The 21,928-nt window shown below is 41.8% G+C and overlaps 1 protein-coding gene across 2 annotated transcripts in view; it reads right to left on the bottom strand.

The window, feature by feature from the left end:
* Positions 1-334: 334 nt before the first annotated feature.
* Positions 335-21,928, bottom strand: part of LOC122565386 (ADAMTS-like protein 5) — a 126,271-nt gene continuing 104,677 nt past the window's right edge. For both annotated transcript variants that reach the window (XM_043721315.1, XM_043721316.1), the window contains exons 9-13: positions 13,948-14,111; positions 9,317-9,545; positions 6,150-6,254; positions 3,494-3,565; positions 335-1,693 (exon numbers count right to left, since the gene is read on the bottom strand). In XM_043721315.1, coding sequence (XP_043577250.1) covers positions 1,386-1,693; positions 3,494-3,565; positions 6,150-6,254; positions 9,317-9,545; positions 13,948-14,111 — 878 coding nt within the window. In that variant the 3' untranslated portion in view covers positions 335-1,385. The remainder of the gene's footprint in view (positions 1,694-3,493; positions 3,566-6,149; positions 6,255-9,316; positions 9,546-13,947; positions 14,112-21,928) is intronic.

The following is a 21,928-nucleotide window of genomic DNA, read 5'->3' as shown; positions in this document are numbered from 1 at the left end:
TTTTATCTGAAGATCTGTTCCCCTGATTCACTGAACAATCAGTGACAATCTTTGCTTTCTGTCCTCCTCTATGTTCTGACATCATGCTGCCCTTGCTTCCTCTTCATCCTTTACCTGTTTACTATATTCTCTTTTGCTTCTCTTTACATCTATGTCATTGATCCAATGTTCAATGCTCCTCAGTGCAAGGTGGACAATAGCGATGAAATGTTTTATGTTTTCATTACTGATGTAAGTGACCTTGCACATTAACATGAAGTGATGCAGAACAACTAAATACCTTCCCACCTTGAAGTAATGCTGAATAAGTAGCTTCTCCAATCTCTATAAATGGTTTGTTTAATATTTTACCTTTTTAATATTATTACTTTCAAATCCTCTGTTATTCCACTGTTAAGTTTTGATTATACAGGTCTTTGGTCAAGTAAAGTAACATCCTGTTGTAACCTTACAGATTTTGCTTTTAGTTGATATTCATAAGTTTGAGATGGTTGAGCATTAGTGAATGTCAGAGGTGAAATGATTCAAGTTAATTAATGTTTGCCAATTTTAATGACAGTGTACAATAAAATTCTTTAAAATGTCTTTGATGCTTAGATACATAATGTACCATGCAAAGTGATTAGTGTCAGTATACTAGTGAGATACTTAATATATGTATTTAAATAAATGATATAAAATAATTGGCATTTACTAATACTTCACCCAAAATTCAGAACATGCCAGGTATAATACAGAATGCCTGTCCTTAAAATAACATAGGATCATGCAATGTAAAACTGTCCAAACCTGGGAGCATCCTTCAGGGAATAGATGTCCCAACTACTTGGGGAGAAATTGTTACAAAATAATGAAGTGCATTACTTCCAAGGTGCAGCAGAAAAGTTATTATTGTGCTCCAGTCACAATAACGTAATAATGGGTTGACTTGTTTAAAAATATAGATTCTGTTACCATCAACAAAATTGGACATCATGGCACCTTGCACATCAAATAGTTCATCATAGAGAACATTCCTTACAGAAAAACCAAACATTGTTCAGATTGACCACATATAAACTTCTGAAAGCTTCCAATCATTGTTTCCAATATGAAGACATATTTCTTCATTTCAATTAAGCATGGACAAAGCGGCCACATTAACTCATTTCCAACAATTCATTGCCTTGACCCACAGAGTCATCTCCAAATAACTCTTTCCAGGTACTGTTCTTGATGGCTTAGAAAAAGGAACTTATTATAAGCCGTGAGTGGTTGCTTAATAGGAGATTTGCACATAATTGATGGAATGATATGGTTTTCTATTGCAATGTCATGGGCTCTTCCCAAATACTATCCAATATTGGCCCGAGTTGTAAAATGCTTGTATCATGTTAGACTTTGCTTTATGAGAACCGGTGGCAATATTTGTCTATGTCTCGTAGCATCAAGTCTTCCTTTGGCTGCCAGAGCCTGACAAAACTGTTGTGTTCCAGTAGAATTCGGTTCAGCGTTTGCTCAAAGTTCACGTGTCGCTTTGCCATCATGATGTACTCTCGCTTTTCTAAAATATATGGACAGTCACATGTGTTTGGCACCCAGATGTATTCCCTGTGGACAATGGGATATTTGTTCTTGTACGTTTGCCTGATTTGTACATCGTACCGAGTCTCCGACCCCACAATTGCCTTGCTGAGGACCCTTCCACGAAAAACTGGTGAAGAAGGAAAATAGAAACATTTATGGACCAATGTAGAGCGTAGGGTTTTTTTTTGATGATTTCTTCCATGCTCCCTACTCTGTAGATTCCTTTCTCAAGGAAACAAACTCCGCTTTTCTCAGTTGGGGGAATTCACACTTTTCTAACCATGGGTTTAAGCATTTGCATAAATTATTGAAGCAAGGTGTCCTCAGCCTGCTTAAGTGTCCTATTGCATTATTTAAAAAGGATAAGGTAGTTCTTCAGTTGGCCTTTCCCAACCAATACGACCAAAATTGATTATCTGTTCACTTATTTATTGATAGTCGTGGGACTTTGCTCTAGTTAAAATGATTTGAAGAGTTGGCCTACTCAACAATTGGTATCAATGCCAACTAAAACCCATGATTGCACATCAAAACATTATGGTGTGGAGATGCCAGTGTTAGACTGGAGTGAACAAGGTCAGAGGTCATATGACACCAGATTATAGTCCAACAAGTTTATTTGAAATCACAAGCTTTCGGAGCACTGCTCCTTCGTCAGGTCACCTGGTGAAGGGGCAGCGCTCTGATTTCAAATAAACCTGTTGGACTATGACCTGCTGGTGTGTGACATCATAAAATGATTCAGTGGATATGAAGCACTTTGGGATCATCGAAGATATAATTTGATGTTCTCTAAATGCGATGTTCTTCCTGGCAGTTCCATTCTGAGGAATCAGAGGAACATTTAGAGGGCCAAGGACTGACATATAAATTCTCCCTTTATCCCTGTTGGAATGGACTGGCCATTACCTGTTATTGGTAACCTGGATCTGTTCATGTGGATCCACCAACATTTCAAAAATTACAGCACATGGCATTGTTACTGCATGTGCATTGTTTTTGTACCTTATCTGGTTTTAAGGTACTGGAATTTTATTTGCAGCTGGGTCAGCTCCATGAGCCCTGTTGTGTGGCCCTGTTATTCCCTCTTGTCTTGGAGTGACAATGCTAAGAGCAGAGATCGATGTGATAGAAGCATAAACAGAACGTTACACGTTCCTGCTATAGTGATGGTTAATGTCTTTACAATGGGAGCTACTGATGTCAAACACACACATAATAAAAGATGTGAGTGACAGCTGAATATTTAACCACGCAGGCATGATTAAACATCAGTTTGCAACTTTGCATAATTGCTAAGCTTAAGTCCATCGTGCACAGATACAGATTGCATAGAAGGTATTTGTAATCAACCTGTTTAGAGATGTTATGACACACCTCTACCGCAGGCAGGATTTGAAGCCTGGCCTTCTGACCAAATGCAGCTTCTGTTGATTTTCTTCCCCAAACTGGCTCAAGGCCACTGAAGCTAATTGTAACAGCTGTACTGACATCATTGCTGAGAGTAGCACAAACCAAGACTGATCCCAGTATTTTCTTTATCTTTGTGGGCTTTAGTGCACATTGGGCAATGTACTTATGTCCACCAAGGAGCATTCATGCAGCTTTCTTGTTAGTTCCTCTGAAACAGAGAGGCAGATTCACTGATCCCACTGACTGAAAAGGAGCATGGATAAGGCTAAAGCTCAATAGTGTCAATTCTTTAACCTGCACTCCCTATGGGTCAGGCTTCATTTTACAAACAGTGAATACACTCCACAGAGCTGACCCCTGCTGTAAAAATAAACATGAGAAAATTTGTAATGCAGAGATGTCGCTGCAAATTAGAACCAGCACTTGTAATTGGACTGAGAAATAAATTCATATACCTTGCAATTAGCTTCTATTATTGCTAAAGTAAAGATTTTATGTTTTATTGATGTCTTACCAAAGTCTTTCTGGCAGTACTGTTTAATCCTTTGAGATTTTCCTTTTGACTTCTTACACTTTCTACAGTAACCTAAATCAGAGATAGATAATGATTACTTAAATGCACCAAATCATCTTAATGCTCTCCAACATGCCAATTAATGCATACCATCTATTAGAAGGAGTTTTTTTGCTCAGGCAGCAAGCAATAAAAGCTCCCCTTGCTGTGGAGAGCTTTATTAGACAGTCAGCAGATTGTTCACGAAGGATGGTCAGCTTTTCATGTAAGTGACTGGGAGAAGCGGAAGGAAGCTTTAGGTCCAATCTTAAAATAAATAAAGAATACCCTTTCCATTGCCTTGGACTGAGCTCCATGGACATTTCATTCAGATAGGAGTTGTTTGTACAGAAAAACCTTAGTCTGTGCTTCTCCAACACACCCCCTCCTTTGTGCTGGAAATCTCTCAAACTTGTTTGTGACCTAAAGGATCTGGAAATTGCACCCTCTTCCTCACATTTTGCCTCTTCCCACTCCCTGCTTTTCAGCCTGCCATCAGTGGCTCAGTTAGTAGCACACTTAACTCTAAATCATAAGGTTGTGGGCTCAAGTTGCACTTCAGTGCTTGAACATGACAATCTACGCTAACACTCCAATGCAGTACTTAGGGAGTTATGTACTGTCCAGATATTGCCTTTCAAATGAGGTGTTAGACCAAAGTATAATCTGCCCTCTCAGATGGATACAAAAGTTTGAAGAGGAAGCTTTCTCTGGTGGCCTGGCCAATATTTATCTATCATTCACTATCACAAAAGCAGATATCAAGTCATTCTCACATTGCTCTTTGTGTAAGCTTGCATATTGCAAACTGGCCACTGTGCTCTCTATATTCTGACAGTTCTCCATTATTTGGGATATCTAGTGGCCACAGAAGGCACCATATAAATGCAAATCTTTCTCCTTTGGTGTCTGCATGTGGCAATTCTGAAGAGCTCCACACTTGACAAAGTAGCAAGCTGCCCCGGCGGTGCAGTCGGCTGGGAGTGAGACCAGAGTCAGAGAGACACAGTGGGGAGATGACAGGAGGTTTAACATTCATTATTTCTTTCTTGATGTTAACAGTTCAGCAGCTGACAGGAAGCTCACTCACAGGGATACTGATCTCCCAATGCTGTCAAAGATGACAGATGAAGGAATGTGTTTTGACTGTCACAAGTAGTTTTGTGTAGACATGCTATTGCTGTTGAGATTTTATCAGTAGATCTGTACCATTTAACACATAATGTAAGCATTTCCATAGCACATCGTTCAGTGACTGTTCTGCTTAAGTCATGGAAAGCCAATGCCATTGTTACATGAGTTCTTTTTCACTGCATAAGCACAAAACATTGACTTCATTAAAGCAACTCAAGCTCAAGCTTTGAAGGAAGTAAAAACATTGTTGATCTAGCATCATTGATTGATCTTCGTTGATCTAACATTGGGTGTGAGATTGTGCAGCCATCATTTGTAGTGAAACTGTAAATAAAGAGCTTGTTTGATTTGGCTACAAAGAGCAAATATAAGGCGGTAGGTGTGGCTAATCCTATCTCAACATTTAAGCTACTCTGTTACCAAAAACAATTGCACCATTAAAGGACATGATGTGGATGAGCCGGTGTTGGACTGGGGTGGACAAAGTTAAAAATCACACAACACCAGGGTATAGTTCAAAGGGTTAATTTGGAAGCAGTAGCTTTTGGAACGCTGCTCCTTCATCAGGTGGTTGAAGGAGCAGCGTTCCAAAACCTAGTGCTTCCAAATAAACCAGCTGGACTACAACGTGTTGTTATGTGATTTTTTTTTGTTTGTAAATATATTTATTAGCAAACAAAAAACTTTTTTTTTGACTTTACAAAAATATAAAGTTATGGAAAATATAAGAAATGGGTGTTGTGTGATTTTTAACTTTGACCGTTAAAGGTGCCTGAGGTCCACTAATTAAATATCAGTATACCAGTTTGATCATTGAAGATTCACTCTGTTGAGCTCATTGAAATATTTTGCTGGATTGAAAATACACTGTGCTTGTTAGGAACAAACATATTAACTGTCCATCAGAACAAGATTTGGCCATATAGCCCTTCAAGCTTACACTGTGATTGGTCATGACAACTTTTACTGTTCCAATCCAATTCATGGGTTCTTTCGTTGTTGAGGTGTTTTGTTTTGTATTCTGTAGTCCACATGAGGCCTTGGCTATGAAATGCTCCTGGACAATGTTTCTAAAAATTCATTCACAGGATGTGGGCGTCATTGGCTAGACCAGAATTTATTGCCCATCCCTCATTGCCCAGGGGCTGTTGAGTGTCAACCACATAGTTGTGGGTTTTGGGGAATCATATTTAGGCCAGGCAAGGACAGCAGATTTCCTTCCATATAGGCCATTAGTGAATCCAATAGTTTAATAATCCCAATAATTTTGTAAGGTAAGATGTATTTTTCCCTATTGTATATAAAATATATTTAAACGTTGTAGAGGAAAAGTTTGTCCATTGAGTTTATCACAATCCCAACATCCATTCCTGACCCCCCACCATCCTCTCACAGCTGTGTCACTTTCTGGTAAAGGCAAATAAAATAGACGCTAATGAAAAACAAAGCTTGTTTCTGGTGATCCTTTGACGGTCTCACTCACTGGGCTCATGGCGGGTGGATTGGATGGGATCCCTCGGTAATACGTTTTGAAAATGATCAACTTGAGGAGGGTGCATTGGTGTTCGCTGTGCAGGGTGTACCCAGCCTGAAGAGAAAGAGGGAAAACAATTGAAATCTGTGTTTTGCTCATTAACACAAGAACCTGATAACCTTGTCTCAATCCAATGCATCTGAAAGAAACATCTACAATGAAGACCATTCCTCTGACTCTCCTAGCTGGTAAGGTCTTTTCAACTGTGTCATTGCCTGGGAGGCCCCCGGTGAGCAAGGTAGCAGAATACACAATTATCTGTTCCCTGATGAATCAGGGAATGTGAAAGATACTGTTAGGCCACCAGGAAGCCTTGGATTTGATCTTTGTTCCTCTTTCCCAAGTCTTTTAGAGATTTCCTTCGTGTTTGCTCCCACCTGATTTTCCACGCAGTACATTTTGGCTTGTCCCTGTTTTTATGCATTATATGGGCAACTTTGTTGTCATCAAGAACTAGGGTGGGATTTGAACCTGAGGTTTCTAGCTGAGTGGTGTGGATATTGCTAACTGTGCCACAAGACCACTACACAGAGTCACAGAGTCATAGAGATGTACAACATGGAAACAGACCCTTCGGTCCAACCTGTCCATGCTGACCAGATATCCCAACCCAATCTAGTCCCACCTGCCAGCACCCGGCCCATATTCCTCCCAACCTTCCTATTCATATACCCATCCAGATGCCTTTTAAATGTTGCTACTGTACTAGCCTCCACCACTTCTTCTGGCAGCTCATTCCATACACGTACCACCTCTGCGTGAAAAAGTTGCCCCTTAGGTCTCTTTTATATCTTCCCCCTCTCACCCTAAACCTATGCCCTCTTGTTCTGGACTCCCCCACCCAGGGAAAACACTTTGTCTATTTACTCTATCCATGCCCCTCATGATTTTAGAAACCTCTTTAAGGTCATCCCTCAGCCTCTGACGCCAGGGAAAACATCCCCTGCCTATTCAACCTCTCCCTATAGCTCAAATCCTCCAACCCTGGCAACATCCTTGTAAATCTTTTCTGAACCCTTTCAAGTTTCACAACATCTTTCCAATAGGAAGGAGACCAGAATTGCATGCAATATGTTGACAGGGCCACTTACAAGACACTGTTAGTCATAGTCATAGAGTCACACAGAGGGTGGTTCATGTGTGGAATGAACTGCCACAGGAACTGATAGATGCAGGTACAGTTACAATATTTAAAAGATATTTGGACAGATGGATGGATAGAAAAGGTTTAGAAGGATATGGGTCAAATGCAGGCAAATGGGACGAGTTAGTTTGGGAAACTTGGTTGGTGTGGACGAGTTGGACTGAAGGATCTGTTTCTGACCATAAATTTTCATTGAGCAATAGTACAAGAACAGGTCTCAGTTTGGAGATGGCGCTGCAGCATGCAGGGCGTAAGGTGGGGGTGTTGTGATGTCTGTCTTAGTGGTAATCAGTTTATGTTTCCCCTCATCACCCCACACCCCATACACCTCCAGAAACACAGTCTCAGGATCATGTACAGATTAGTGTTTGTCTAAAATCCATGTGCTGCCCCTTGAAACCTCAATGCCATCTTTAACCCCCCCCACAGTCCCTCGGACCGGCCATCAGCAAGAACACCTCCTTTTATTGTTCCCTTTTAACTTCATTAACTGCCTCCTAAAGGGTCTCAGTTGACTGCAGGATGGGAAAGGAGAAAGTGAGGACTGCAGATGCTGGAGATCAGAGCTGAAAATGTGTTGCTGGAAAAGCGCAGCAGGTCAGGCAGCATCCAAGGAGCAGGAGAATCGACGTATCGGGCCCGAAACGTCGATTCTCCTGCTCCTTGGATGCTGCATGATCTGCTGCGCTTTTCCAGCAACACATTTTCAGCGCAGGATGGGAAAGCCTTCCATGGTCTTTTTGTTTGAATAATGATGAGAAGACCTGGTGTCCCTCATGCAGGTGGAGTTGAGTGTCACTTCCAATCCTCCAGCCCTATTGGTCTAAGGACTTGTGTTGAAAAATGAACCACAAAATAAAAGTCAGCGGAAGAGTCTTTTAAACTTAGACCCTCCAGGGACTTGACCTGGCGGATGTGGAAAGGATGTTTCCTCTTGTGTGATAACTACAGGTCATAGATTAAAAATAAGGGGTCGCCCATTTAAAACATTTTTTTTAACTCTCATAGGATTGTGAGTCTTTGGAAGTCCCCTTCTTAAAGGCAGTGGATGCAGAAACTTTAAACATTTTTAAGACAGAATTAGATAGATTCTTGATTATAAAGGAGATGAAAAGTTATCAGGGATATGCAGGAATATAGATTTGAGACTAAAATCATATCAGCCATGATCTTATTGAATGGCAGAACAGGCTCAAAGGGCCAAGTGACCTACTTTTGTTTCTTATTTATATGCTCGGCTCAGATTAACCCTATCCCATCCATTACTTTAAACAACACTCCTAATGGCATTGTGGATCTGCCGACACTAAATGGACTGTGCAAAGGTAGCTAGGAGAAAGTGAGGACTGCAGATATTGGAGATCAGAGTCAAAGAGTTTGGTGCTGGAAAAACACAGCCGGTCAGGCAGCATCCAAGGAGCAGGAGAATTGATGTTTCAGGCATAAGCCCTTCATCAAGAATGAGGCATGCAAGAAGGTAGCTCACCATTACCTTCTCAAGGGCAGCTAGGAGTGGATGATGAATGCTAGCCCAGCCAGCGACGCCCGCATCGCATGAAGACATACAACATAAAAATCTGCCAAGGCCTTAATCTGACTTCGGGTGGAGGGTGAGGGGGTTGGGAATGGGTGGATTGTCACCATGAACTTTCTATTCCACTGGATTAAATATCATTCCCCCCTACCACTGCCTTCAAACTTACCAGGGTGGTCACTGTCATGTAATGAGCTACCTCAGTCTGCTTCACCTCGACCCTGAATACTAAGCACTGGCACAGCAGTGGCAGAGATCAGGCACCAGGCTGGCCATTCTTGGTCATAGCTTAGAAAAGTGTAAGGGGCATGGTGGAGTGGGGGGGGCGGAATGATTTCACATCAATACGGAAGGAGGATCAGCTTTGGAATATCCTTCCTCCTGAAGTTGAAAATTCACAATCAATCTAGTGAATGTAAACAAACGGTTGTGTCATACCTGGGTAGATGACTGGCTTTCTGACTGGGCTGGTGGTAGTCGTGGTGATGGTGGTAGTGGAAGCTGTTGTGGTCTGGGTCCAAGGCAGGTAACTGAGAGGATGGTCGGCATCTATAACAGCGATCTCAGGCTGCCTCAGTGGACTGTGTCCTCCCTGGTAATGGCTATAGCGCTCATTAGGAAGCCAGAACTCATATTCAATACCCAAGTTTTCCTCTTGTAGAAGAACCTACAACATACATTGAGCTTGTTCAGTGCGAGATCCCATTGTGACCACTGTAACCTATATCGTTATATTGAAATGGTAGGTACTGCACTGATTACTTCAGCGACTCTTTGAGTAATTAGTGTCTGGAATGCACAGTGTGGAAATATGGTGTGGTCAGGTTTGGTCGTGGCACTCAAGTGAGCTTTACATGATTAGTCAGATAGAAAAAAATGCGTAAAAGATTGGCTCCATATCACTACATTATTCAGAGAGCTAGTACAGGTATTATGGGCAGAATGACCTCCTCCTGCATTATAATGGTTCTGTGATTCTGAGTTATTTTGTTTGGTGTTAATGTCCTTTGGTAAAGACCCATAAATAGATAAAGACCACTGTTAAAATATTGGCTAAAATATTTTATGTAAATGAGAAGGAAAGACTTGCTGTATAAAGCCTTTCACAATCTTAGGTCAAACCAAAGCGTCCTACAGACAATGAAATACTTTCAGAATGCAATCATTGTTGTAATGTAGGAAACCCAGTGGTTAATCTTCATACAGCAAGTTGCCACAAGCAACAAAATGATAAATATTGGTAATTAGATTTAATGATCCTGTTTGAGAATAAAGATTGGTCAGGACCCTAGAGAGAACTCCCCAACTCTGTCACCATCATGTCTTGAAATAAGACCATAAGACCATCATGAAATATAGGAGCAAAATTAGGCCATTCAGCCCATAGGGTTTACTCCATCATTTGATCATGGCTGACATGTTTCTCAACCCCATTCTCCTGCCTTCTCCCTGTAACCCTTAATCCCTTTACTGATCAATAACCTCTCTACCTCTGACTGGGCCCCCACAGACCTCTGCCGCAGTGAGTTCCACAGATTTAGTGATTGAAGAAATTCCTCCTCATCCCAGTTCTAAAGGGACAACCCTTCACACTGAGGCTGTACCCTTAGGTCTTAGTCTCTCCAACCAATGGAAATATCTACTCCATGTCTATTCAATCTATTCAGTATTCTGTTAAGTTTCAATCCGACACCCCCATATCCTTCTAAACTCTATCGAATAAAGACCTAGCATTCTCAACCATTCTTCACTTGACAAGCTGTTCATCCCCAGGATCAATCTTGTAAACATCCTCTGGATCCTCTTCAAGGCCAATACGTCTTTTCTTAGATATGGAGCCCAAAACTGCTTACAATATTCTGAATCCGGTCTGACCACATCCTTATACAGCCTCAGCAGTACATCTCTGCTCTTGTATTGTAGCTCTATTGAAATAAATGCTTACATTGCATTCCTAACTGCCAACTGAACCTGCATGTTAACCTTAAGAGACTCCTAAGTCCCTTTGTGCTTCAGATTTCTGAAGCTTTTCTCCATTTAGAAAATAGTCTACACCTTTATTCTTCCTACCAATGTGCATAACCTCACACTTTCCCACACTGTATCCATCTGCCATTTCTTTGCCTACTCTCCCAGTCCTGTCCAAGTCCATCTGCAGCCTCCCCACTTCTGCAGCACTATCTATCCCTCCACCAATCTTTGTGCCTTCTGAAAACTTAGAAACTCAGTTCCTTCATCCAGATTGGTAATGTATATTGTGAATAGTTGTGGTTTCAACACTGATTGCAGCAGAATTCCACTAGTCATCTTGAAAAAGAATCCTTGATCCCCACTCTCTATCTTTTGTCAGTCAACCAATCCTCTCTCCATGCCAGCCCGTAACATCATGTGGTCTTATCTTATTTAGCAGCTTCCTGTGTGGAACCTTGTCAAAGGCCTTATGGAAACCCAAATAAATCACACCCACTGGCTCTCCTTTGTCTAACTTATTTGTTACCATCTCAAAGAATTCTAACAGATTTGTCAGGCATGACCTCCCACTGACAAAGCCTTGCTGACTCAGCCCTATTTTACCATGCACTTCCAAGCACTCTGCAATCTCATCCTGAATAAATGGACTTTGAAATATTCCCAATAATCGAGGCTAGGCTAACCATCCTATGGTTTTTCATCTTCTGCCTCCCTTCCTTTTTAAACAGGAGTGTAACATTAGCCTTTTTCCAGTTCTTTGGGACCTTCCCTGACTCCAATAATTCCTAAAAAAAATCACCAATGCCTCTACAATCTCAACCATCTCCTTCAGAATTCTGGGGTGTAGTCCAGCTGCTTTGGGTATTAATTTTCAGACCTTTCAGCTTCCCCAGCATCTTTTCCTTAGTGATGGCCAGTACCCTCACCACTGTCCCCTGACTCTCTTGAAAATCTGGTAATGCAGCTGGTATCTCCCACTGTGAAGACTGATGTAAAGTACCTGTTCAGTTCCTCTGCCCTTTCTTTTTCTCCCCATTAGTACTTCTTCAGCCCCATTTTCCAAAGGTTTAATGACCACTCTTGCCTCTCTCTTACATTTTGTGTATCTAAAAACATTTACAATTTTCTTTTACATTACCATCTATCTTGCCCTCATATTTCACCTTAATGCATTTTAGTTGTCCTCTGTTGATTTTAAAGGTTTCCTAATCCTCTGGCTTCCCACTAATCTTCACCACATTGTAGGCTTTTTCTTTTGCTTTTATGCTGTGCCTGACTTCCCCTGTCAGCCATGGCTGCCTTGTCCTCCCCTGAGTTTGTTTCTTCTTTCTTGGGATGAATTTCTGCTGCATCTTTCAAATTATCCCCAGAAACCCCTGCCATTGCTTCTCCCACTGTCTCCTCCATTCTGCTTCTGGCTAGCTCCTCCCTCATGGCTCTGTAATTACCTTTACTCAACTGTAATTGAGTTTCATTACAAATTGCAATACTGCAATGCCTGATTCTGGCTTCTTCCTCTAAAACTGCAGGGGGAATTCTACCATACTGCCTCCGAGGGGTTCCCTCACCTTAACTCCCTAATCAGGTCTGTCTCAACTATTTTTCTGAATCAAGCTGTTCAGAGATGTAACTACAAACCTCTGGAGGAGGTGGGACTTGAACCTTAGTCTCTCGGTCCAGGGATACGGACACTACCACTACGCCACAAAAGCAGGCCCTCAAACCTGTTTCATTCCACATCACCAAAGTGCAAATTTCCTGTTTCCGAATGGGCTCCATCACAAGCTGCTCCAAAAAAAAATCTCTTAGACGTTCCACAATTTCCTTTTCTTGGGATCAGCTCCCAGTCTGATTTTCCTTGTCCATCTGCATTTTGATTATTGTAATAGTGCCTTTGTTCCAGGCCCTTTCTATTGCCTGGTTTAGTTTTTGCCTCACATCCTGACTACTACAAGGAGGCCTTTACATAATTCCCATCAGTGTCTTTTTTCTTTTTGCAGTTTCTCAACTCTGCAGCTTCCACCCTATATCGCTTCTTGTTAGCGATTTAATTTGATTTCTTATCGGTGAGGTGACCAGGCCCCTCTGCCCATTTGCCTGTCCTTTCAATAAGTAGTATATCCTTGGATATTCAGTTCTCAGTTTGATCCCCTTGCACCCATGTCTCTGCAATGTCCATGTTATCATACCCACCAATTTCAGTCTAGCTACTATCTCATTTATCTTGTTTCATATACTGCGTGCACTTAACTACAACAACCTCAGTCCTGCATTGATTAGCTCCCCCATCTCATAGTAGTCCCCTTATCTGATCTAAATGGAATTAGAACCTGACTCTATCTTATGATTTGTTCAGGAAACTTTAATAACATCTCCTGAGCCCTCCCCACCCTCACCTAGTTTAAACTCCCAGTGTCCATCCTATTTAGCCTTTCCGTTAGGACCCCAGTGCTAGATCAAGTGGAGCTGATGGTTTCATTCCTTCCTGCCCTAATACTGGTGCCAGCGCCCCACAAAATGGAACCCTCCTTTGTTCAGTATTTAGAAGTAAGATCATGTATAATTGTTAAAAAAAAGATGTTTATGATTTTGTTTATATATAGTTAGCAGGAAGGTTCTACACGCCTAGAGACTATTCATGGGATTAATGAATAAATATGGTTTAATGGATGACATTTGTTTGTGAAGCTTTCTTTCATCTATTGAACCAGAATCACAGAAGTCTTACAGTGCAGAATTATGCCACTTGGCCCATCACGCCAATGTTGATTTCTTTGCAAATCTTTAAGCTGAGAGAACATTGACTTCAAGTAAACATGCTGGGTGTTAACAATTATTTTCTCTTGTAAATTGCAAAAGACAACAGAGGACAGTCTTGGAAATTTTAGTGAGAAAAGGAACGTCCCTGCAATGGCGGGTGGGGGGAAATATGAAATTGTTGAAAATTTTTATGAAAACCCTGCCACACTTCCATTCATACTGTTACCTTCCCCACTGTGAAAATACCACTGGCAGGAAATGTGTAAATAATGACAGATGAAGAAAAATTCCTTTAACATAAGAAACATTCGCCACACATTTTACATGAAGATTTGTACCATCACATGGAGGTCCTCTCCTGTTGGTCCTGTAGCCTCAATTGTCTCATGGTTACTAGAAGAACGCTTGTACAGTACTTTGGTGCCAGCGACAGCATATTCTCCAGGCCAGTCTATTACCCAGTTCCCATTAATCACATAGTGATTTTTGCCATTTATTAGGGCTACAAGCAGAAAAACAATCGTTACAATTAGAAATGCATTTGTCCACTATCAATGCAACCAAAAATACAATAATTCATAATTATAGAATTAAGAGTCCAATGATGACCATGAGTCCATTGTCAATTGTCGAAAAAGTCCATCTTGTTCACTAATGTTCTTTAGAGAAGGAACTGTAGTCCTTACCTGGTCTAGTCTATCTACATGTGATTCCAGACCCATAGCAATGGGGTTGACTCTAAACTACCCTCTGGGTGGTTAGGGATGGGCAATAAATGCTGGCCTAATCAACAATGCTCTCATCCTGTGAACGAATAAAAATAAAAATGAGCACTGTATCCCAATCACTAATATGCCACATTATGGGATTGGACAGCATTTGGGTCATGGACTTAAATGAAGAGCAGTCTGATGGAATAAAAGTTCTTTCTGTTTCCTTGCTCACAGCACAAAATCTGTTCATAATCTCGAACAAAATTGCCAACTTCTTCTCAGAAAGATCACAGGTTGCCTTGTACAGGAAATGGGGAGATGCCAATCAAGGTGGAGGTTGCCTGAGGTCAGAGGTTAGGTACATGCTTGGTGTGATTACCATAAATACTATACCTTCTTAACATCAACTCTCACCTGAGGTGTGGTGATCCTTGGATTAACTTCACTACCAGTTGTCTCTCTCTATGGTCCACTGAGACTGTGGTGACTTTACCTTTTTACCTTTATATGTTTGGTACAAGGCCTGTCTCTACAGCTGGACAGTTTGAGAGTACCTGGCAATATTTTGACTGAGAGTGGGGTCCAAATTGGAAATTATATCCAAAAGGATTCACACTTGGATCTAAAGCTGGGTTATCTTGAATAAAGCCAAAAGCAACAAAACAGAAAGCAGGTCTGGCAAGATCCATGGAGAGAGAGTTCACATTTCGAATCAGATATGATATTATTAATGTATCCACCTCAACCACATCTGCTGGCAGCTCATTCCACAGGCATACTACCCTCAGTATAAAAAAGCTGCCCCTCAGGTTCCCTTTTATTCCTTCCCACTAACCTTAAACTGATGCCCTCTGGTTCTCAAGTCCCCAACCCTGAGAAAAAGACTTAGTGAATTCACCCTATTCATGCCTCTCATGATCTTATAGCTTGTATAAAATTCCACCCTAATCTCCTACATTCTGAAGAAAGAAGTCCTAGCTTGTCCAACTTCTCCCTATAACTCAGACCATTGAGTGCTGACAACATCCTTGTAAATTTATGATGCACCCTTTCCAGTTTAATAATATCCTTCCTATGGCAAGGTGACCAAAATTGAACACAATACTCCAAGTGCAGCCTCACCAACATCCTGTACAACTGCAACGTGACTTCCTAACTTCTATATTCAATGCCCTGACTGATGAAGGCCAGTGGGCCAAAAGCCTTCTTCACTGCCCTGTCTACCTTTGACTCCACTTTCAGAGAACTATGTACCTGAACTCCCTCTATTCCACTACACTCCTTAAGGCCCTACCATTCACCATGAAACTCCAAACTTGATCTGACTTTCCAAAATGCCAGATCTTACACTTGCCTATATTAAACTCCATTGCCATCTCTCAGCCCACTTCCTCAGCTGATCAAGGTCTTGCTGCAATTTCTGATAACCTTCCTCACTGTCCATGATACTGTCTATTTTAGTGTCATTTGCAAACTTACTAATCATGTCTAATTTGGACATTCTCGTCCAAACCATTGATATAGATAACAAAGAACAATGGGCCCAGCATTGACCCCTGAGGCACTCCACTAGTCACAGGCCTTCAGTCCGACAAGCATCCTTCCATTATTACCCTCTGCTTCCTACCATCAAGCCAATTGTGTATCCAATTTGCCAGCTCGCCCTGGATTCCATGCGATTTAACCTTCCATGGTAGGCACCTTATCAAAGGCCTTACTGAAATCCATATAGACTATGTCTACCATCCTGTCTTTATCAACCTTCCTGGTCACTTCATCAAAGAACTCTAACAAACTTGTGAGGCATGATCTCCCAAGCACAAAGCCATTCTGACTATTCCCAATCAAACACTGTCTTTCCAAATGCATGTCTATCTTATCTCAGAATCTTCACAATTAACTTACTTATGACAAATGTTAGTTGAGGGGAGGAATTATAGTTTTCTCATATACATATTGAAAACTTGAAGATTCTTGAAATTCCGTTGTAAGATACACCACCCCATCCCACAAAAAGACAGTCCATCCCCTACTCTAACCCACCATTTTTAATTCTACAGCCAATGGACAGATGGTCCAACCTGTGATTGCCTCCATGGGGATAACTAATCTCATCTTGTAGATGAACTGAGTAATGCTCTTGACTTAGAAGGGGTTCACCATGGTTTAGACTTACTGTCCTGAAAATGTTTTCATTCATTTCAGATTATTCCACTTTCATTAATGAACCAACTTAGAAATGCCAGGTAAAACATCTTATTTGTCAGCCCATACACTGGTATTATGACTGAAAGTTGAGAGGAATGAGGCTGTTATTTTCAACCCCCGAGGCTCCCAGTCTCATACCTGATGAAGAGCTCCGGCCCGAAACATCAATTTTCCTGCTCCTCAGATGCTGCCTGACCTGCTGTGCTTTTCCAGCAACACACTCTAAACTCTGATCTCTAGTACTGCAGACCTCACTGACTCCTATTATGACTGAAAGTCTGTTCCCAGCAGAAGATTCCTATGCTGCACAACAGAACCTACGCATTCTCCAGGTAAATCTTAACTGAAGATCATATGTTTAGTTATCATCATTACACCATCTCAGATATCTGATATTTGTAGTTTGTGAAACAAAGTTGTAATTATTTTCTCCGAGCTGTATTAAAATCATTGGAAAACGCATGAAAGCTGCACCAAAGCCATCACGAATCCAAACTCTAGTGACAAGAACTTGCCAAATGCTTTCAACATCTGCCATTGTTTTGTTCCCAAGTTCAAACTTGTACTAGATAATGATGCAAAGGTGCCCTTGATGTGGAACAAGAGAGTGTGGAGATAATCTGCTGTCTGAAAGAACTAATAAATTAAGACTACATGCAACACCTATTAATCTAATGGAGTCATCCTGAGGTAAAGTAGCCTCTTACATTTTTGGAATTGTTAATGTGTCATGGGTCCACATTGAGGAGACCCAGCCAGTACGAGTGAAAACAATATTCCACACTTGCAAGCATTGCAATGATCTGGAAATGCTCATGAGTGCTGACATGGCAAATAAAAGGTTTTATTGTCTTTTGGGTGGGTTTAACAGTTCTGGAAAAGACTCGTATGGACCTGAAACATTAACTTTGTTCCTCTCTCCGTGACTGCTGCCAGACCTGCTGAGTTTCTCCAGCTGTTTCTGTGTTTCTTTTGGATTTCTTCCAGCCTCTGCAGTACTTTTCCTTTATTTGAATGTTCAATCATCTGTGAGTTACTCCTTTAATTCACCATCTGCATCTGGTGAACCTCTTCGCATTCACATCCCATGGAACAGTTTAAGCCTGGGGCAAATCTATTTGGGCTTGATCTTGCCCAAAATACCTTTTGGGGTCATGCCACCTCAAAATTAAAACAAGACTGTTGCCAGGTAGTTTGAGAACCCACCAGCAGACTGCGATCATAATACAGCCAACATTATTGGGAGAAAAGGGCCACCAATCCAGACTTTGAAATCATCACTGCCCATTGCCATGAGATAAAGGTAAAATCACCCCCAACTCCACTCTTAAATTGGCAACATAGTCATGCAGATGCATTTTAATGGGTTAGTGACATAGTCACAGGTTTGATACACCTCCAATCCCATTATATAATGCATTTTAGATTTCGAGCACAATGATAAAGGAATACAAGAACATGTCATTTGGCCCTTTTACAATGATATAGATTAGATACCCTACAGTGTGGAAACAGGCCCTTCGGCACAACAAGTCCACACCGACCCTCCGAAGAGTAACCCACCCATACCAGATCCATTTCCCTCTGACTAATGCACCTAACACTATGGACAATTTAGAATGGCCAATTCACCTAACCTGCACATCTTTGGACTGTGGGAGGAAACTGGAGCACCCAGACACGGGGAGAATGTGCAAACTCCACACAGACAGTCCCCCAAGGCTGGGATTGAACGTGGGTCCCTGGTGCTGTGAGGCAGCAGTGCTAACCACTGAACCACCGTGCTCTCAGCTCTATCTCCCAACTAATGCAAGCATAGCACCTAAGAGGATGCATTAACAAAGGAACATATAGGCCACTATGTTGTGGGATATTTCAAAATGTTAGATTTACAAGTCTGAAGGACAGGCCAATCAGGTCTTTTTGTCCTACTTCAAAAAGATCCCAACCCTGGCACCCTCACTTCTCTCATCTGTAGTTCCTTTGAGATTGTTATTTTTTGCAGTGTTTTTTAAGTTAAATACACTGGATGCTTTGTCAACTTACTTTCAAAAACAGAGACCAGACAGGAATAGCTAATGAAATTGCCTGGAGGCAGAGGGACCAGAACCCAATAATAAAAGCAAACAACTTTATCGCTCTCCACAAATGCTTAGTGGGATTGTTTACATCAGGGCAGCAAAGTATGAGATAGATTACAGAACCAGTGCTGACCCCTGTGATAAATCAGCCGGAGAGAGCAGGGATTCTCTGAAAACCTCATTCAACTAATGGCTACATTAAAGGAGTGGACCCCACAATGCAGAATATGTCTGGCAGGAAATGTATCCAGGGAAGAAACCCAAGCCAGTAGCCATGATTTTACATCCATGGACGCAAAATCAGAAACTCCATTTTCTCCATCCCGCTCCATGTAACTTACTACCAGCTGGGAGCTCTGGATTGTAAATTTTACTGGCAGTTTACCCCCTGAGTTCTAAGATATGCAAGCAAGGTGGATTATCAGTGGTAAATGTGGGGTTACAGGGATAGGGTGGGGGATGGGGCAGGATGTTCTTCGGAGGGTTGGTGCAAACTTGACGGGCTCAATGGCCTCTATCTGCACTGTAAGGCTTCTATGATTCAAAGACTCTGTCAGTCTTCAAACAGTTTTGAATATTTAGTGATGGGGTGTTATGGTTTGTGCCAAGCTGCTAAGCAATCTTCACTTTTACATATGAGTTATAGTTATAGACTGGAGCACATGCCACCTGCTGCTCAGAAAGCTGTTATTCACCCTGTTTAGCTGTGTATTAGTCATCAAGTCCTGAGGTGGTACTTGAGTTACTGGGTCAGAGGCAGGTGTGGCCAAGAGGCTAATGACTGAAACTACTAAATCCAACATAAAATTGATGAAACAGTTTCTGCAGGAATGTAAAGTGGCCTAGGTTACCACAGGTCAAAAGCAAACAAGGACTAGCCCAACCCTGTATTGCAATGAGAGAGTCATTATGACCCGAAACATGTGAAGAAGTACTCAGCCCGAACATAATGTTTTGTGTATTCATAGAATCCCTACTGTGCAAAAAGGGGCCATTTGACCTATCACCCAGAGCCAGACCCAGCTCCCTGATCCTATCCCCATAACCCTACATTTACTCTGGCTAATCTACTTATCTTACACATCCGTGACATTACAGGGCAAATTATCATTGCCAATCCACCTAACCTGCTCATCTTTGGACTATGGGAAGAAATCCAGCAGAAACCCACACAGACAAGGGGGAAACCCACACAGACAGTCACCTGAGGCTGGAATAGAACTTGGGTCCCACTGGGAACCAATGCTAACCACTGAGCCACCGTACTGCCTCACAGCAGTATTCCGCAGTTTCGGCCTGACCACTTGGCAACATGGAGTAATAATATCTTGGAAAGGCTCCCCATCGCCTGAAGGCAGAGAACATTCCAGAAGGAGTCAGAAAGGATGGATAAGAAGGGACACCTGGCAGCCATTCTCTTAGCAAATACTCAGCCGGCGAAGACTCCTTGAAAGACCCACCTTCGCACTAACAGGACCCTGAGTTGATCCTGAGGTGACAGAGCTCAGTGAATTGAATCCAGCAGCACCATCAAGTTCACTGGAGTGGGTAGTATGTGTATTTTTCAGGCAAGCAGCCTAGTTTAGGAAAAGTTAGCTTAATATGTGTCGGAATTGTTTTCTTCAATTTGCGAGTGTTTTAATAAAACTAGGTTTGAACTGCAATCCTTTCTCTCATACAGAAGGAGCACTAGGGGGTCAAAAGATGTGGTGCTGGAAAAGCATAGCATCCTAGAAGCAGGAGAGTCAACGTTCCTGATGAAGAGCTTAGGCTCAAAACGTCGACTCTCCTGCTCCTCGGATGCTGCCTGACCAGCTCTGCTTTTCCAGCACCACACTTTTTGATGCCCTAGTGCTTCTACTGTATGAGAGAAAGGATTGCAGTTCAAACCTAGTTTTATTAAAACACTCGCAAGTTGAAGAAAACAACTCCAACACATATTAAGTCCTCACTTTCTCCCACTCGGTAAGTGTGTTTTATGAGTAATTAAACTGGTCAAAGTGTCTGTATAGAATGTTGCACAGGCAACATGGGGAAGCTATTCACTGGATCATAAAAGTTTGTCCTGAATATTTGCCCGCAATAAGATCATAACACATCATAGAAACCTTCTACTTCAATCAGACTGTGGAACTCCTTGCCTTCCTGAAGCTTTTCTCCCCCTGTAATAATCCTAACGTGTTTTACAAAAAGATATACACTTGCCTGTGTAATGAACTACCCCATCACAGAATTACAGAAGTGTAATGGGAGAAGAAGGCCATTTGGCCTATTATGTCTCACCAACTCTTCAAATCAGCACCATTACAGAGTGCCAATCTCCGTCTTATCCCCATACCCTTGGTCATTGTTTTTACCCAAATTATCGTCCAGTGCCCTCTTGAACTGCTCAAGTGATCCTGCCTCCATCACACCTTTAGGCAGTGCCTTCCAGACACTAACTGTTTGCCACGTGAAAAAGCTTTTTTTTAGATTACTTACAGTGTGGAAACAGGCCCTTTGGCCCAACAAGTCCACACCGACCCTCCAAACAGTAACCCACCCAGACCCATTCCTCTACATTTACCCCTCCACCTAACACTACGGGCAATTTAGCATGGCCAATTCACCTTAACTGCACATTTTTGGACTGTAGGAGGAAACCAGAGCACCCGGAGGAAACCTACACAGACACGTGGGAGAATGTGCAAACTCCACACAGACAGTTGCCTGAGGCAGGAATTGAATCTGGGTCTCTAGTCCTGTGAGGCAGCAGTGCTAACCACTGTGCCACCATTTTGCTGATATAGTCCTTGCTTTGTTTGTAACTCACTTTAAACCTATGTCCTCTTGTTCTTTAGCCTTTTACAAGCGCCAACAGTTTTTCCCTATTGACTCAATCTGGCTCACACATTATCTTGAAATCTCCATCAGATCTCCTCTTAGCCCTGCTCTCTCCACGGTGAACAGTCCCAAGGTCTTCAATCATCCCAACGTCTTCAATTAACTCTCTGAACTGAAGTTTCTCATCCCTCAATTGATTCACATCCGTTCTCTTCTAAACCAAAGGGGTTAATCCTGTACGATAGGCCTGAGCCTGTCATTGATGTTTCATTGTTGAAGAGAATGTCCAACATTAAATTAACTTGAGAATTAGTGAATTTATTCATCGGTAACAAAAGCAACTTGAATTTATGTAGCACCTTTAATGCAACAAAACATTACACGGCACTTCACAGGAATTACATCAAAGACTGAGCCACATTAGGAAAGGAAGTTAGTCAAGGAAGTCTGTTTACAGGACTATCTTAAAGGAAGAGAGAGTGGCTTAATGATCA

This window comes from Chiloscyllium plagiosum, chromosome 31 (genome assembly GCF_004010195.1).
Source record: "Chiloscyllium plagiosum isolate BGI_BamShark_2017 chromosome 31, ASM401019v2, whole genome shotgun sequence".
Taxonomy (NCBI): Eukaryota; Metazoa; Chordata; class Chondrichthyes; order Orectolobiformes; family Hemiscylliidae; genus Chiloscyllium; species Chiloscyllium plagiosum.
The sequence above is the reverse complement of the archived record's forward strand: the minus strand, read 5'-3'. Positions and strand labels throughout refer to the sequence as shown.